The sequence below is a fragment of the Polypterus senegalus genome, chromosome 3 (assembly GCF_016835505.1).
Source record: "Polypterus senegalus isolate Bchr_013 chromosome 3, ASM1683550v1, whole genome shotgun sequence".
Lineage (NCBI taxonomy): Eukaryota > Metazoa > Chordata > Cladistia > Polypteriformes > Polypteridae > Polypterus > Polypterus senegalus.
The window spans coordinates 128,071,588-128,088,981 of NC_053156.1; the positions used below are offsets into that span (position 1 = coordinate 128,071,588).

At 40.1% G+C, this 17,394-nt stretch overlaps 2 protein-coding genes across 2 annotated transcripts; one reads left to right on the plus strand and one right to left on the minus strand.

Moving 5' to 3' along the window:
- Nucleotides 1-1,924: 1,924 nt before the first annotated feature.
- On the minus strand, nucleotides 1,925-3,214 carry LOC120526600 (piggyBac transposable element-derived protein 4-like). Its single transcript, XM_039749763.1, has one exon. The coding sequence runs from the start codon at nucleotides 3,212-3,214 to the stop codon at nucleotides 1,925-1,927; it is 1,290 nt and encodes a 429-aa protein (XP_039605697.1).
- Nucleotides 3,215-14,238: 11,024 nt separating this feature from the next.
- LOC120526813 (G-protein coupled receptor 6) lies at nucleotides 14,239-16,788 on the plus strand. Its single transcript, XM_039749955.1, has 2 exons — nucleotides 14,239-14,445; nucleotides 15,380-16,788. The coding sequence occupies exon 2, from the start codon at nucleotides 15,400-15,402 to the stop codon at nucleotides 16,381-16,383; it is 984 nt and encodes a 327-aa protein (XP_039605889.1). The 5' UTR covers nucleotides 14,239-14,445; nucleotides 15,380-15,399; the 3' UTR covers nucleotides 16,384-16,788.
- Nucleotides 16,789-17,394: the final 606 nt, after the last annotated feature.

Below are 17,394 nucleotides of genomic sequence, written 5' to 3' on the forward strand. Positions count from 1 at the left end.
CCACAAGTACAGAAGCACACAAGTGGAAGTAAATGTTAAGTTAAATGAGAAATGCCATTATACTGTAAATAAGATAAGATACCAAACAAACAAACCACCAGAATACATAACACCACACTGCAGCACTTCCGCCACACACAAATCATGAAACAAAACACTCATCAAAAGGTCATGAGTTCGATCCCACACCACTCAGTTTAGAGAAGTGAATGTTATTTACCTTTATTTATTTACTTATCTTTCTACAGCGTAAAGTCACAAGTAGACTTCAGACCTTCTGATTACCAGTCAGTAGTTCTTAATGTTACGCCATTAAAGCAGTCATGTTAAAGACATGTCAATGTCGCACCTTAACGCAGGTTCTTTTTCTGCAGTTATATTCTTGAATAAAGGTACACTTGTTTTGTTATACTTATACCTTTTGTGAAAGTGTTTATTTGATATTTGGTCTTCAGGCATCATACATTATATGCTTCATGTCTACATTTTGTCATTTATTACTAAAACATGAAAAACGTTTCTGTTTTAACAATGTGTTTACATTGAAATGAAATTCATGTGTTCCAAATAACGATATAGTATTTACTCTAGTCTATATATCTCTAAGCAACTGACAGGCAGGTAAACAGACTTGAGCTGAGAAAACTTTGTGTGGCGTTGGGGGGATGTGATAGTAGGCTGCTTGCTAATTATTGACACATTTACAAGACAAAAGACTCTGATGGAGAGGTGTGAAGGGATTTAAGATGGGATGGATTTACGAATTTTTTTGTAAGCTTTGGTAATTCTAGTATTAATGAGTGGGTATATTTAAAGGACTCTTGTTTTCATTAATTTCTTTATTACAATTGTTATTTGTGTAGAGGTTTCTTTACAGTCTGTTATTGTGAAGGATGCGCCAAGCCATACCTCATGTCATGGGAAACTCTCATCATACACAGTCCCTTATGCTGGCCCGTCACCACACCCAGAAGAAAAGGAAAACGGTTCTCCCTGAAATGAACCTGGGCTCACCTACCTTCCTTCAACGGGTAGTGTAGCTTTCCCTCTTGCTTTTTGGTGTCTGACTTCTCCTTCTGATCTGGTGCTCTCTTCCCTTCTGCTCCACTTTTCTCCCATAACAGCCTTTTAAGTATGGTCAGCTCCTCCCCTTACAGTTTATTTGGCCCTCCAAACCAGGTGCTCCCATTCCCGTGAACAATTGGCCAGCATTACAAATCCAGCCATCCCACCATTATCAGGACTAGGGAAAAGTCCAAACTAGCATTGACACTCCACACATACACATGACAACTGTTACATGGTTTTAAATACTCTAGTCTGAATCATTTTTATAAAAACAAAATGAGGCAAAAGATTCCTTGGTCTCAGAAACCCTTAAAACCATACTGAAATAATTTTTAGAGGCCAAGGAACAGTTGGAAAAAATGTAACTTACAAGCCAAATCATGACAGGACCTCCCAATGAAACTGAGGCTCATTAATTCATGATTTCAAGGCCATGGGAAAAATGGTTTGAGATGAGAGGCTTAATTGCCTCGAATAATAGAATAACACATTCTCAAAAATCTGTTTTTGAAGGTTTGTGAGGAATGTGGTGGGATAACATTCATTTCCAACCCAAGATATTTCTTGATATATCATTTTTGGTGACTGATAGACAGGTGCATTTTATAGAAATTAACCCTTTAACTGCCAACTCCCTAAATATTCCCCACGCCGGGCGAAATCTGAACAATTTTCGTTTTTTTACTTTTTTACATTTATTCAAGCAGTATTTACCACTAAATGTTGTGCACATTCTAGAAATGGGCAAACGTGTAATAAAACACAAAAATGTACATTTTCTCAGGCTTCTGGATTTAGTGTCTACTACAAAACGGAACAGTCAAAAACTATCGAAGTAGTTCGGTCAATCATAGTTTCATTCCCAGTACTTGAGTTTGCTGTGCCACAGGCCAAAGTAGGGAACTGCACAAAGTCCTGGATTGCTGGGACACTTTGAGCAGAAGGTCTTGACGTCTCTACGTCGACCCTTCTTTGAACATACACGACAGCGTGCCTGTGGCTTGGTCCAAGTTGTTGTTGGTTCAAGTTTGTCCGGAAAGTGACATTCTGTGAGCCTCACCACTGCTTCTACTCTATCTGCATGTTGTTCCTCACCAGAGAACATGAAGTCTGCAATGACGTCATGTTCAAACTGCAGAAATGTTTTTGTGCCTCCATTTCTCTGGTATAGAATGTGAGCATTCAGCATTGCCATTTGGAGCAGATGAACTGATAACTTTTTATACCACTTCATAGTTTTTCTTGCAGCTGAATAGGGTTCCAATACTTGGTCCTGCTTGTCAACAGCACCCATGTTCCTGTTATATTCAATGATGCATTGTGGCTTGTAACGGACATCAGTAGGTGATGGGCGTCCTCTTCTGCGGGGAGCCTCCTGCACAGACTCATTGTGCTGAGTTGTTAGCATGTGAACATCTTTCTTGTCTCGAAATTTCAGGCCCAGCAATGGGCCACTGCGGTATGCAATGTGCTGACCCGGTGCTGGCGCTGAATTGCAAACTTCTGGAGGGACCCTGTTAGAACAAATTGTGCCGTATGCTGTAGTTTTACGATGATGAAAGTAATGGAACAGCCTACAACTGGAGTACCAGTTATCCATCCAAATGGTGTACCCATTGTCCAATAGTGGTAGGGCAAGGTACACAACAATTTTCTCTGAAAGTCCAAAGTCCTTACATTCGTCTGGCAACACTGCTGAAATACTACTCATAGGATCCTCTTTGCCAGCGTATACACGAAATCTATAAATGTAACCTGAATTCTCAGGTAAGCAAAACATCTTGATACCAAACCGTGCCCTTTTCAATGGTAGATACTGTTGAAACTGTAAGCGGCTCTTCCACAACAATAAACTTTCATCAACTGCAACTGACAGGCGTGGTACGTAGGGCAACTGAAATGTTTCAAATAAATGGTCAATCAAAGGACGTAACTTGAACAAGTGGTCACAGTTTGGATCTTTCTTATCTGGCTCATTGCTGTTGTCATTCAAATGAAAGAATTTCAGCAGCAAAGAGAATCGGTTACGTTTCATGATAGTTGCAAAAATAGGTGTTTCATACATGGGATCTGTAGACCAGTACATCTCAATATCTGGTTTTCTGATTATTCCCATCAACATCAAAATCCCAATGAATTTTTTCATTTCGTTTTCATCAGTGTCTACCCAAGCATGAACAACGGGAATGTGGAGGTAAATTGGGATTTTTCTCAATAAACTGTGCTGCATACAGATTTGTTCGATGAACAAAATGTCCGATCAAGTCAGGTGACACAAACAGCTCATAAAACTGCTTAGCAGTGTAATTGTTTACATCAACAGTAAACCCACACGTTGCCTCAAACGGATACAGAAATGGTAGTTCACCACGGGCAGCAGTCCAGTTGAGATGCTGCGGATACACCCACTCATCGCTATCATCCGATGCGTCATCATTCACAGTATCATGCAGCGTACGTTGCTGATCATCATTGTCACTAAAATCTTCTTCAGAACTGCTAAAATCGTGATCAGAATTATTGTCCAAAATCGCCTGCAAAACCTCACTTGAAGTCAGTTTATGTTTCGCCATATTCACAACTTTCACTTCCAAATCACAAAGTAAAGAATGGTTATGGTTAATACAATGTAGTAGTAATACCCACACCAAACCGTTAGTTATACTACGCGCCAGGCATTCACATAACCATAAGCAAATGTGCCGGATAATTCCGGCAGTAAGGCGTCAGCAATAACGCTACGATGCCGGATATATCCGGCAGAGGGCGGTTAAGAACTGGACTGTGTGACTTGGTCGGATCTGACTCAAGCAACAGATTGTAATGGTACCACAGTACCTATGAGGTCAAACATGTAACGCTCATCATCATGAAACGTCCTCAATGTCAGTCACAAAACGCCCATCGCACGCCCCGTTACACTATGGTTAAGATCAGGATTCATGGAGGGTTATTGGACTCAAAGAGAGTTTTGTGACTGACATTGTGGGCATTACCTGACCTACGTCATTGGTATTGCAGGCTGCAGTTTGACTCATCTCGACTTGTATCTTGTACTTTTAGATTTCTGCATTAAAAGTGGTGATGGATGTACATAAAGTACTGTTTCCATATCTAACTCTCATATCTGTACCAGCCCCAGGCTTTCTTATTTCGCTGTTTCCATCCCACCCTGGCCTTCAAATTCAACACCTTGCAGGCATTACACGTGAACAGGGCCATGCCTTTATATGCTTTTACATTCCACAGCCACAAAGAGGTTTTGTCCTTGTTGGTGATGACAGGAGGCTGGCCATTCTGTGTTTAATTGCCATTTCTGCCCTTTTGACAAATGGCTTTGAACAGAGTGCCCTGACCTTCCAAGAGATCAATCCATAGATTCGATTGATTATATATTTCAGTTGGTGGAGGTTAAACAACAGACAAAAGGCAAACTGGGAATCAGACTACAGAGACCTAAAAGGAATAAAAAAAATAAGTCACTAAACCAAAAGAACATAATTATTAGTTGGTGAAACTTGAATTGTCTTCTAGCAGAATTTTTTTTAATTCTGCCATCACCATTGAAGAAAAATGGAATTTGTCTGAGTTGTAGTGAACTATAATGCAAGTTTTTAAAAGCTGATGTTAAAGTTCTCATTGAATTTTGAATTTTAATGTACAGTTTCACAAATTTACTGAGTGTAGTCTTCCATTTGAAACTTGGCTGGACTCTCAGTGGACATATTAAAATTAATACCAAAATGTTTTTTGAGCCCACATACTCTAGTACACTTGAGAGCTGTACAGAGCTATACGTGCGGATTTGCATCTTTCAGACATTTGCCTGCATTTGCCTTATGTTTTCACAGTGGCTTCTTTATTTAACAGGCTGCATTCACTCTTTGGTCTCCTGCTGAGTTAAATTCCTGTTATACTTCAGGTGGTAACATGGCTCCTCCATCCATTTTTGAACCTGTTTTCCCAGTAGACATGTGGCAGAGGGGTACATTTTTGTACACTGAGTGGTTTTCTTTTTCTCTTAGGCAAAAAACACATAAATAATAAATGTAAAATCCAATAGATGAAGTGGCAGAAGGCACCCTTTGTTTGAGACTTAGATGATAACCGAAAAGGCAAATTTCCTGAATAATTCTGTTACAGGTTATTGTTGACGGCATGTCTACAGGACGTAAATATTTACCTGTCTTGCAAAAGACCCACATGCTTTGAAGATCAGACTCCTTTGATTGGTATCTCATCAACATACCATATTGTGATACAGAACTGCCTGCCTCCATTGAAAATTAATGTGTTCTGGGGACATTGGTTTCTAATCAGCATACAGTGGTATGTGTACTTCTTGATAGCTGGCAACAATACTATTGTTTAACCAATGAAAATGTGTTTACACTGTTGTTAAGCAAAGGAAATTGGTATGTACCATTGTTTAATCAATCGTCATGTTATCTAGGCAGACACTGAAGCAGTTATATACTTCTGGGCAATGGGTGGCATTCAGAGGGTGCAATGAAAGAGAGTGTGAGCAGAAGGGACAGAGCAAGTCCAGAGGATGGTGTGAAAGGATAAATGGTGTGGAGAGAGACAGAGACAGTTCACTGAGTACACTGCCAAAATCACTCACATGGAGCGCGGGAACTCACAGGCAGATGAGGGTATGGGGCTTTCAAGACACGAGGCACATAGACCGTGATACCTACCTCCAGGAGGGAAGAGAGCGTTTTACCAAAGACACACCATTGTAGGACCAACGAGAGAGGGAAGATTCTTGAGAGAGCCGAGCAAAGCCAATGAGCAAGAAGCAAAGCGTGCCTAAGTCATTGTAGCAATGCAAGGTTCCCAAAAGTGAAAGAGAATACTTACTCCATGAGGGAGAGACGCCAACAGGGATTTTTGAAGTTAGCAAGACTTCTTTTGGGAAAACTAGCATTCGGCGAACAGAGTGTTTTAGTAGGATAGTTGGAAGATTAATCGTTGTGGTAACACAGCATGCAACTTGGACTCCACACAACCAAAGGTTATATCCTCCACTGTTTTAACAGACGTTTAGAATGTGTGCTCTCATTTTAAAAGGTTTTCGCTCCTGATACTTTAAGATTCATGTCTACTTTTATTTACTTGGTGGATTTTATATTGTCTTGTGTAATGCAAGTTACTGTTGTTTTTGTTGAAACTGCTGCCATGTTTTTCATTGTGTGTTCACTCACTACCTAATTTAGAGAAACCTGTGCACTATTATCTTTACATTTCAAGAGTTCCCAGACTCTTAATACAACTGTCTGGTGTAGTCGGATATTTTAACTGTATTTAGGTTAGATTACCTATAAGTGTGAGCTAGACAGCCATCACACATTCATGCCAGCAGCACAGAATGTTAGGGAGAGACCAACCATGTGTTGACCTTGGTTGCTCACAAAGCACAATTCCTCATTCATGCTGGGCCATGAATAGGAAACTGGAGCAACTGAAGGAAACCCATGGAGGATGTATACATACAATGTAGATTATAATGAGGCCAACTATTGATTAAATGAAACAGTGCTAATTTGTCACCATGCAATGTAAATTATTCAAAAAAGATCAAAATTATGTCAAGAAAAATATTCATTCTTATGCAACAGTTTCACGTTCCCTTTTAATGTATGCCTGTAGGGTGCATTGTCACAAGCACTCTACGGGAGTCTTCAAAAAAATATCCCAGAAAACTCTATAGTGTAAACATAGAACTCAGGATCTCAGTTTCTATTCTGATCGGAAGTCATATTCTAGGCCTGTTGCACTATTTCATATGCTGCTCTCCTACCTTATAACCAGTTCAGCTTTTCAAAACAAGGGCAGCTGTCTACAGTATGGAGAGAAGTGAGGTGGACAGAGAGTAGACCAGAGTAGCTGCTATGGAATTCAACGTGTCCAATCAAACACAGCACCTGCAGAGCATCCAGCAAAGCATTCACATGTTCAGAAGTCAGTATTGAATTCTGATGGCCAGCGTTCATACCACAGAAAGACAAGGAAATTATAACTTTTTATTTTTTGCATATGAGACATGTTTGCAGATATTTTTATATTTCATTGCAAAGTTTTGTTCTCTGCTAGTGGGAAAACACAGTTGCTCACTTTCCCTTCAAGAATTCACCTCTGTGCATCTAGTCAGTAGAACAAACAAGGTTCAGACTTCATCTAAATAGAGAGTGACATCAGCCATGAATTTTGAGAGCATTCTGCGGGAGACAATTCAGACTGTAAACATGACCTCTCTCCATACTGTCACCGTGGCTAAATTGGTTGAGAACAGCTTGGTGTCATTGTGCCTCATCTCTTTCATTGCTCTAGTCATAAAAAAATATCATCTGCTGTAAGCTAATAGATGTACTTTAGAATAACATGGTGGAATAATAAGTGCCGTGTTGCACTTTAGTCACAGAACATCCCAGCAGAAAAAGATTGCCGTTTAAAGAAAAAAAAACAAAATGAATAATTTTGTGAGTACAGATAATATACATGAGATATAATATGAACGAGTTACAGAAATTAGATTAGACCAACTTCCTCTAGCATATGTATCAAGGCTTTTTATTGTTCAATTGACATCCTAATTTGTGATGATTTATGACGGCTGACACAGTGATGGCTAATGGCTGCTGGGAGACAATGTTCACTTATGTGGCATAAACAAAAACAACAAAATGGTCTTACAAAATGGTATTTACTACATAATAAACACACCATTTAATGGGATGGTCTTTAACACTTGCAGCCTGAGTAACAGTGTAAAGAACTGATGGCATTAATTATCTGCAGTCTTAATGAATCTGTGCCTCTCTTCTGCTCAGCAAATCATGGAGAGACCAGGCTGAAAACAATCAATCACAACCACAAACAAGAAGTTCTGATTCTAACAAATGATTTGTACTGCGCTTCTAGAGGAATTAAACTGCCTTTGTAACATGAGCTTTAATAATGGCATCTTATTTTGAAATTATTTGTATTATATCATAAAGGAACATCTTCATTTATATTATATTATATTATATTATATTATATTATATTATATTATATTATATTATATTAAACTAGCTGAAGTATGTGGCATTGCCTTGATATTAGACACATAAATGAAAGACCTGTATGTGTGCGTATGCAGCAGTCTGCTCCGGTACGCTCACCACAGCCACAGCCACTAGATGGCGCATGCATGCACTTTAAAATTTTTGCACTGCTAGCATGCACCTCACTTCTCACTACAAAAGACTCGTGCGTTGAAAATGCCGCTGAGCAACAAGTTGAGCTAATGACACAGATGAAGAGACACAACGTCGTAATAAAGCAAACGCCACGGCTCAACAACATGCAAGTGAAACTCCTACAGCAACAGAGGACAAGGCTTGAAGTTTTCACTAAAAACCTGGTCTGGCTGTCTGGAGGTATTTTAACAGGACTCATATGTCAGTGATACAGCTAAGATATGGTATCACCAGTCTCTTCATATAAAAGCCAGTGGGGCAGCAAGCACAGGTGGGTCCACATCCTCAGCCCTCGGTCATCCTTAAGAGTCAGCTGATGCCTCTCCAAGATCACAAATATAATAAAACTGCTATGGAGTCTTCGGGTTGTTTTTTCTCCAAAAGACCACACACAGCTAATATCTGCATAATGAATTAAGATAAGAAAGCAAATGTTCATGTGACCCTGTGTTCGGATTCAGCGGGTTGGAAAATGGATGGATGGATGGATGTTCATGTGTTTTTAAAGGCCGACCCATTTGTCATTGCCCATCCATCACCTCTCCAGTGATTTCTCTACTCTTGTGAATCAAGAATTTCTTCTCATTGCGAATGATTGGATGCCATAATTGCTGCAACTCCTTGCTGGGTTGGAGTCCTGAATGCTATTTTTTTGAATTTCTTGGTTCACCATGATTTCACAAATAGATGTTTAATCCCACATTAATAACATGAATGGGTTATTGATTCATTGAAATGCATTGACCTCTAAAAGACACCTACTACATTTAAGGGGATTGGGGTTCACATACATAGCTGGTAGTATTACTGGAGACATCACCAGAATGTTAAAAAGACTAATCAAAGTTTATTCATTCAACATTGATTTAAAATTGCTACAAAACACAACGCTGTATTGTCATTAAAACATAAAATTATAAGTGCATCATCATAAACTGGAGTTGAATGAATGTCTATCGTCAAGAAAAATAAAAGTTCCTAATGCCATCCTCAGTCATTCTCTTTCTAATTTATTCTAAACAGAGACTCGGCATACAGTAAAAAGTTGCATTTCATTCTGTTTCAACATGGCTGATCAGTATCACACCTAGTAACAACAGTCAAGTGTAAAATAGTGTTGGCTTTTTAAAAACTGTATGGTTTTGCTCCTTGAAAAATGTAGTGTCATCAGTTCATTTCAGAGTTACTGTCACATGTATACAGTGTAACAATATTCCTACATTGCATAGCTGCTTGACCAACGTGGAGCAGGCCGCCACTTGTCCTTGTGGAGCAGCATGAACACCTTTATCATTGGTTAGATTTAATATCCAACCATTCCATCTACTAAACATGCTTAAAGTATGCCATCACAAAATAATAAGTAGTGGTGAACTAAACAGCTGACTTTCCTTTCGTAGACAGTTTCTCTGAGGGCATTTATTGGAGTTGAAAGGGTTGAAAAGGGTTGAAAGAAAGGAGCATTGTTCCTTAGGGGTTTGGCCATACTTGTACCCCCATCAACCCCCCTCCCCATCCCTTCAGGACCCATGTATTTCTCAGAAAAGAGTCGAGGTGAAAAACTGTCTTTTGAAAATTCAACTTGGCTAAACACAACCCACAATGAGACAAAAGCTGTAATCCATCAAGACAATAGAATTGTTTACCAAATTAGTAATTAGTTGAGCAGAAAACGCTGCCCCTGCATTTGCTGATGAGATCCTACTTTGACTAGAGTAAAACTTTGTAGGTGTTGATAACAGTGTCCTCCTATCAGCCCCAATGCACTTCTGCTGCCTGATGGGAACGGGTTTTTGGGTTGGCTCCCTCCACAACTCTGCTCCCCGATACACCACATATAGCTACTTTGTAATATTTTAAGTTGGACCAACAGTCACACATAGAGAAAATTTATGTTCAGCTGTTTTTTCATGATTGATGAACAAAGTAGCAGACAATACATAAAAACTTGTGATGTTATTTACATAGATTATATTATATTATATTCTCCAGCCTGCTCAGTGCAATTCAAAGTCATCAGGAGCAACAGCCTGATCTGGAATAGAGCTAATTTACAAAGTAGTATTTGCCTACCAGACAAGCATGTCTTTGGGAATGTGAGAGCTAAGCTGAAGTACCCAAAGGCAAAACCACCAAGACAAAGAGAGAACAAAGTCCACACAGAACCCAGATCTGAAACCAGAGGTCCGTGAGGCAGCAGCGCTAGCAAGCGTGCTACTGTGCTTCTCTGTACTTACAATGTGATGTCCAAAATGACTTGCTTCTAATCTTTACATGATTCTGGACTGAACAGAAGTTAAGCTCTGAGGACTTGAGGTCCCTTCCTAGCCCTGTGTGTGTCCATGTGGACCTTGTGTTTCTTCTTGTATTTATTCATATATTCTGCAGTTACTCCTGGACCTGCCTGTTAGATGACCTGACAATTCTTAATTCCCACAGTGTGACTGTGCCCTGTGTTGGACTGGAGTCCCATCTGTGTTTTATTCCTGTCATATGCCAATGCCACTGGCTTGGACCTTACCTTTCTGCTAACTTTATAGTGAGTGCATTGTGCTGCCACACAAAAATAATCCATATAGACATTTCTTCAGTTACAGTGGGTGTCAGCCATATATAGGGTGCCATCCATTTCAAGGTGCCCTCATACACACACCAACACTCATTTATTCATATTAGGTTCCTTCTGAGAAACCTTAGTGCTCAGAGATTATTCAGACTGGTATAGGGATAACACGCAGACTGAACATAGGCAGCAAGCAGGCTGCTAACTGAACTTGGTTCTCTGGGGTTTTGAGGCAGCAACGCTACCAGGATGTCTCCCTGCTGCTTATTATCCTGACAGATATTTCAATAATTTGAACTGCTTTAATCCTGCTAAAATAGTTTCTCTACATGTGTTCCTTATAGTCTACTATTGAAGTGATAAATATCTGAATAAATTCCTTCACCTTGGACCAGGCTGAGGCCTGCTGCAATTCTGATCTTGATTCTGCTGACACAGGCATTAGCCCCTCGTGAACCTGATCTGGATTAAGCAGAGACACAGAGATATATAACTTATATACTGCAATCCAAACACCATTTCAGTCTTCCATACATGCAAAAAGCCTAATAATAAATAAATAATAATAGATTTTATTTATATCGCGCTTTATATTTAACAATCTCAAAGTGCTACAAAATAAGAATAAAATTAACAAACAAAAAAATCTATAGAAATAATTTAACAAAAAGCCTTTCTAAAAAGATACGTTTTTAGGTTTCGTTTGAAGGCATCGATCGACTGTGGGGCTCTCAAGTAGTCGGGGAAGGAATTCCACAGCCTCGGCGCCACCGAAGAAAAGGCTCTATCACCCATACTGCTAAGTTTAGTTCTGGGAACTTGAAGAGTGTTGGTATGCACAGAGCGGAGGGTGCGTGAGGAAGTATGAGGGATAAGGAGTTCCTGTAAATACAGGGGAGCAGATCCATAAATGCACTGATGGGTAAGGAGGGAAACCTTGTACTCAATTCTAAGTGGTACAGGGAGCCAGTGAAGGGTTTTCAAGATAGGAGTGATGTGGTTATGCTTTCGCACCCTCATCAGGATCCTGACAGCCTACATATTTTTCTAATAAAAATGCTATTATTTATCAGTTGTAAATAATTAAGACAAAGGTTTTTAAAAGGAAGAAGAACTGAATCCTATAGCAAGCCATTAACTTATACATAATCATTCATTTAAGAAGATCCTTTTTCAGGCCAATGACCACCTGTATGCTGCATGTTTTATGCATCTCGATAGCCATTTTGTTTCATTGTCCTTTTCATTAGGGTGGTGTTGTTTACATCAGTTCACTCTGGTAACACTTGATACCTGACCAGTGCAGACCAAGAAGAGACTGTTGTCCATCTGATCTGTGAAGGCTGACACTTATCTTCAAATAAACATCATAGTTCAGCCAGCAAGCGACAAGGCCTATTGACTTCTTAACTTTGATCCTTTGGTCCAGAAGTGACTGCATTATCCATTATCAGTACTTACTTTATTACATTCAGGTTATTGGACATAGAAACCCAAGGTATTTGACAAACCAGAAGAGACCATTTAGTGCATCAGCCCTGTTTGTTTAGTTAATAGCTAAGCTGTCCTAATATCTCATCCAGATTCTTCTTAAAGGTAAGTTGAGGTTTTCTGCTTCAACTACATGTTTCCAGAGTTTGTTTCAGATTCCTACAACTCTTTGTTATTGGAGTTTGAGGTTGGTTCTGGCCGCCTCGGGCACAAGGCAGGAACCAACCCACAACTAGCACAAGACATGCTTTTGGTACATGAAATAAAACTGGAAGAGCTGGAGAAAAGCCAATGCAGACATGCAGAGGGAAAATGTAGAAACTCCACACAAGCAGTAATGGGCATAGGATTTTGTGTCTGAGATATATTAGCACTAACCACTGCACCACCATGTCACCTAAAAAAGGACACACAACCCAAATATGTTCATCAGTGAAATTCTATACTAAGCAAACACTTTTAACATGTATGAATTTAATATTATTAAATCTAGTGTTGGAAATGTTTTATACAAATGCAATATTCTCTTACATGTAACTTTAAGAAGAAATGTTAATTAAAAACATGGCTGAATACATAAAATCAATTTCATACATTACATACTACTGTAGAATGTTATCTCAATGATGCTCAGAACTCACAGACAAGGACCAAACATGTGCTTGTTTTTGGAAACTGCTGAAGGGTTACTTTAACTGTAATATTTTTGATAAATGTTAACTAGGAAAATGCAATATGCATCCTGTAATAAGCAGGTTGGTTGTAAAGTAATTTAGACTTGTTGGCTCTGGAAGATGTGCATTGCATACCTCAGGGCATAAATCATCATGAGACTGTGCCTCTTGGGGTCAGTTAGGTTAAGGCCAGATGAAAGTGGGTGCAGGAAGTGGCAGAGGAAGGGATGAGAACATTCAACATAGTTGTGAATTGAGAAAATTATCCATCCGTCCATCCATCCATCCATGCACTTTTCAAAGTCAGTCATCCAGTGCAGGGTTCAAAGGAAGCTGAAACCTATCCCAGCAAGCATTAGGTGTAAGGCAGGAACAAACCCTGAGAGAAGTATCTTTGGTGGTAAACAGAACATCTGACTAGCTTCCCACAATCTGCTATCTTTAAAGAGACTCAATGACATACACACTTAATTTTAGGTTTGTTTACATCCAGGCCTTGTGATAAATAATCAGAGGTGTAACATTACTCCAGTCATGACTGCTCCTTTCTTGGCCCCATATGAGTCTAAGGCAACACCCTTCCACAGTGCCTGCACATTAATATATGTATATGTAGCCATGCAGCTTTGTTTTCTGACCCATCCGCAGTGCATGGGTGTTTGTCACATACTCACATCAATAAAATAATTAAATAAGCATACTTGTTAGGAGCGTTTATCATCTGTACGCAACATTTGTTCCGAGATGATTATAAAGACCTTTGTGATAAGCCTTCAATATACACGTGCTGTGCAGGTGTGTCAGAAAATTCTAGTGTAGCATTCACGTGTATGTTCACTAATGAGTTTAATCCCTAGTGTGTGTATGTTTGGGTGTGTTTGAGTGGAAAACAAATGCGCATATTTTACTAAAACAAAATAGCTCAACGTTCTGGAAAAGTGGGACGCAGAAGGATGAAAGAAGATGTTATAGATCACTGCTTTATTTTGACTATTATTTTTTTATTTCTGTAATAGATGTTGAGGAGTACTGTTTTTAACATCAAACACAATTTTCTACAAGTATATTCTAGTGATTTTCGGAGCCATGTGACTAGAGAGCGCTTCCTATAGCACTTGAGCGAGCATCGCCTTTGACGTCATTAAGCTTTATTAACGAGCCGCGCAGCCCCGCTAGCCTCAGTAGCTCTCCAGTCTGTCATCACTCCCTCCGCGCGCCGAGCCCCCTCCTCAGTAATCCACACTCTCTCATGCGGAGCCGCCGGAATCTGACTGCTCTAGGCACATTTATGTACCAGAGAGATTGCCTTCGTTCGAGCATCGGCGAAAGAACAACGCAATTTGTCCGAAGAAGACTGAAGGACACCCCGGTATATGACAGTCTTTATTTCCAACTATAGTTTCGGGTAAGAACTGTTAATAAATTAACTGATTCATTAGCAGAGTTGCTGTGCCTTCATATTAGAATTATATAAAACACATTTTTCTTGCGATACACGTTTACCTTTATAATTCTCAGGTAAACTATCTTGTATATAAACAGGGTCGTGTAGCACTTCGCGATGCCATTTAAAACGCACATGATTTCAGCACCATGGAGAGCACCACATATGCCCGATACTTCACGATGCAGTTAGATAGGCACATGATTTCAGCACCACGGAGAGAACTGCACAGCCGATACGGTGTTTTCTGTGAACCCTTCGCAAGCTCATAGACAACTGCATGCAACGTTATATTCTGAAAGACTTAAGTCGATTGTTTTGCTAATACTACGTTCATAAAGGCACTTATAATAAATAAACATTATAGTCATATGTGTAAATGTGTTTACTTATAGGCTATGTGTTTGACAAGCTATGAAAAGTTAGAATTGCGTTTGTGCGCAGTTTTAAAAGTGATAAACATGTAGACGAGAATGCCTATCCGTACACTGTCTGAAAATTTTGTCCAATAAATGATCGCAAGAAGATGGAGAAATTATCCACGGGACGACCCATTATTACAAAGCATGCTCAACACCAACACTAATTAACGTCTGATCAAGTCAAAACTGACCTGCCTGGAAGGGAAAAATTTGAACAAATCTATCTATCTATCTATCTATCTATCTATCTATCTATCTATCTATCTATCTATCTATCGGTGACCGGTGTTGTCTAAAATTAACGCTACACTAATTGCATATTATTTTCTTGTGATTTTTAATGCCTGTCGCCTGTTTTCCTTTCTTTCTGCGATCACTGTAATTCCCTTTAAGTTGGCGTGTGATGCAAAATCAAGAACTAAACACTAAAGCCATTCAGCTAATATTTCTTTTATTTTTGTCACTCTCTTCAGGTTACTTTGATTTCGGAGAAATGAATGAAAGTTTCTCTGTAAATGAAACGGCGCTCCCAGCCGTGTGGATCGATGACACGGATGACAATGCAACTTTGGAGTTTTCTTCTGAACTTTTCAATTTCACCATCAACCCCTGGGACATCATGTTGTGCATATCAGGGACTATCATCGCCTGCGAAAACGCCATTGTAGTGGCCATCATCTTTTACTCTCCGACTTTAAGGACACCCATGTTCGTTCTCATCGGGAGCCTCGCCACGGCTGATCTCCTGGCAGGAATGGGATTAATATTGAACTTTGTGTTCCAGTACGTGATTCCCTCCGAAACGATCAGCCTTATCACTGTGGGCTTCTTGGTGGCCTCCTTTACGGCATCCATTAGCAGCTTGCTAGCCATCACTGTTGATCGCTACCTTTCACTCTATAATGCCTTGACTTACTTTTCGGAGAGGACAGTCCTGTGCATCTACTTGATGCTTGTGGTGACCTGGGGGGTCTCTATAGGCCTTGGGCTTTTGCCTATTCTAGGATGGAACTGTCTGGATGAGCCGTCGTCGTGCAGCATCGTGAAACCCTTAACCAGAAGTAACGTGACTCTGTTGGCTGTCTCCTTCTTTGTAATATTTATGGTGATGCTGAACCTGTATTTCAAAATCTGCAAAATCGTGTGTCGGCACGCCCATCAAATCGCCCTCCAGCAGCACTTCTTCACCACATCGCAGTACGTGGCCACCAAGAAAGGAGTCTCCACTTTAGCAATCATCCTCGGGACGTTTGGGGCCAGCTGGCTACCTTTTGCCATCTACTGTTTAGTTGGCGACCACGCGTATCCGTCGGTCTACACTTACGCCACCCTTTTGCCTGCCACCTACAACTCCATGATCAACCCAATCATTTATGCCTATCGGAACCAAGAGATCCAAAGGTCCATTTTTGTCCTCTTTTGCGGCTGCTATCAGATGAACACGTCCTGTCGCTCCAGGTCTCCGAGTGATGTGTAGACTCAGTGATAGTGACCTGTAACGTTTGCACAGAGACACTCTGCTTCTGACATATGGTCGTGCCTGCTTGATTCAAAACAAGTGTGTGTCATGAAGAGATGTAACGCATTAGCACTTTATTTCTTTGTTAGAACCAAGGAATCAGAAGGTTCGAAATGCATTTACTGTGAACAAGGTCGTTCTGTGGAATCATAAGTCACTCGTGTCGCGAGAATGTATTCCAAATGCTGCTTTCACAAAGCACTTTATTCCTTTATTCAACTGCCAAAGCAGTTTTGCATAATTGTACAGTTCTGTACTGACCAGTAATGGTGTTCTATATATTTTGTAATTTGCAAAGTGTCATATGATGTATATTTTCTACAAGGAAATAAATAAATAAATAATAAATAAATGCAAAATTGAGGTGTTTGTGGCTCACATGTGGTTTGTTCACGTGGAATGGGAAGCATATTGCAGCTCCCTAGGGGCTGAGCGCGGAGGAGCAACGCACGCATTTCACAAACAGCGGGTTTCAGACAAATGAAATATCAGCGAACATTCGGAGCTCCTGCGCCGAGCACGTGAGCTGATTCTTCATTCGGCTGCTGTTTCAGTGTTAACATGGCTTTATTTGCCACATCTGGCGAGTGCTTCATACTCGCTGCAGTTTTGCAATCGTTCCATTATGGCAGTTTAAAAAGTAGGAAACCGCAGTCATTCCGTTTTTTAAAAGTAGACCTGTAATTGTCCAGTTTACGATCTCATGCTGTCTCCAAGAAGCTTCTCATTAAGGTTACTGGAGCTGAAATAACGCGGAACCCGATGGCTGCATCGCTTTATTGATCGGAGTGATTGGAGAGCATTTTTCATTTTCTCATGACGTCAACCGGGGGCGGGGGGTAAGCAGTGAAGCTTTTTATGTGAAAATAGTCTGGGAATACCTGAGCAGAATAATATGAACTGTCTGGCTTGCCTCCTCATATGATAGGGCGCTCAGCGACAGAGACGTGACACGAAGCGGCAGGGATG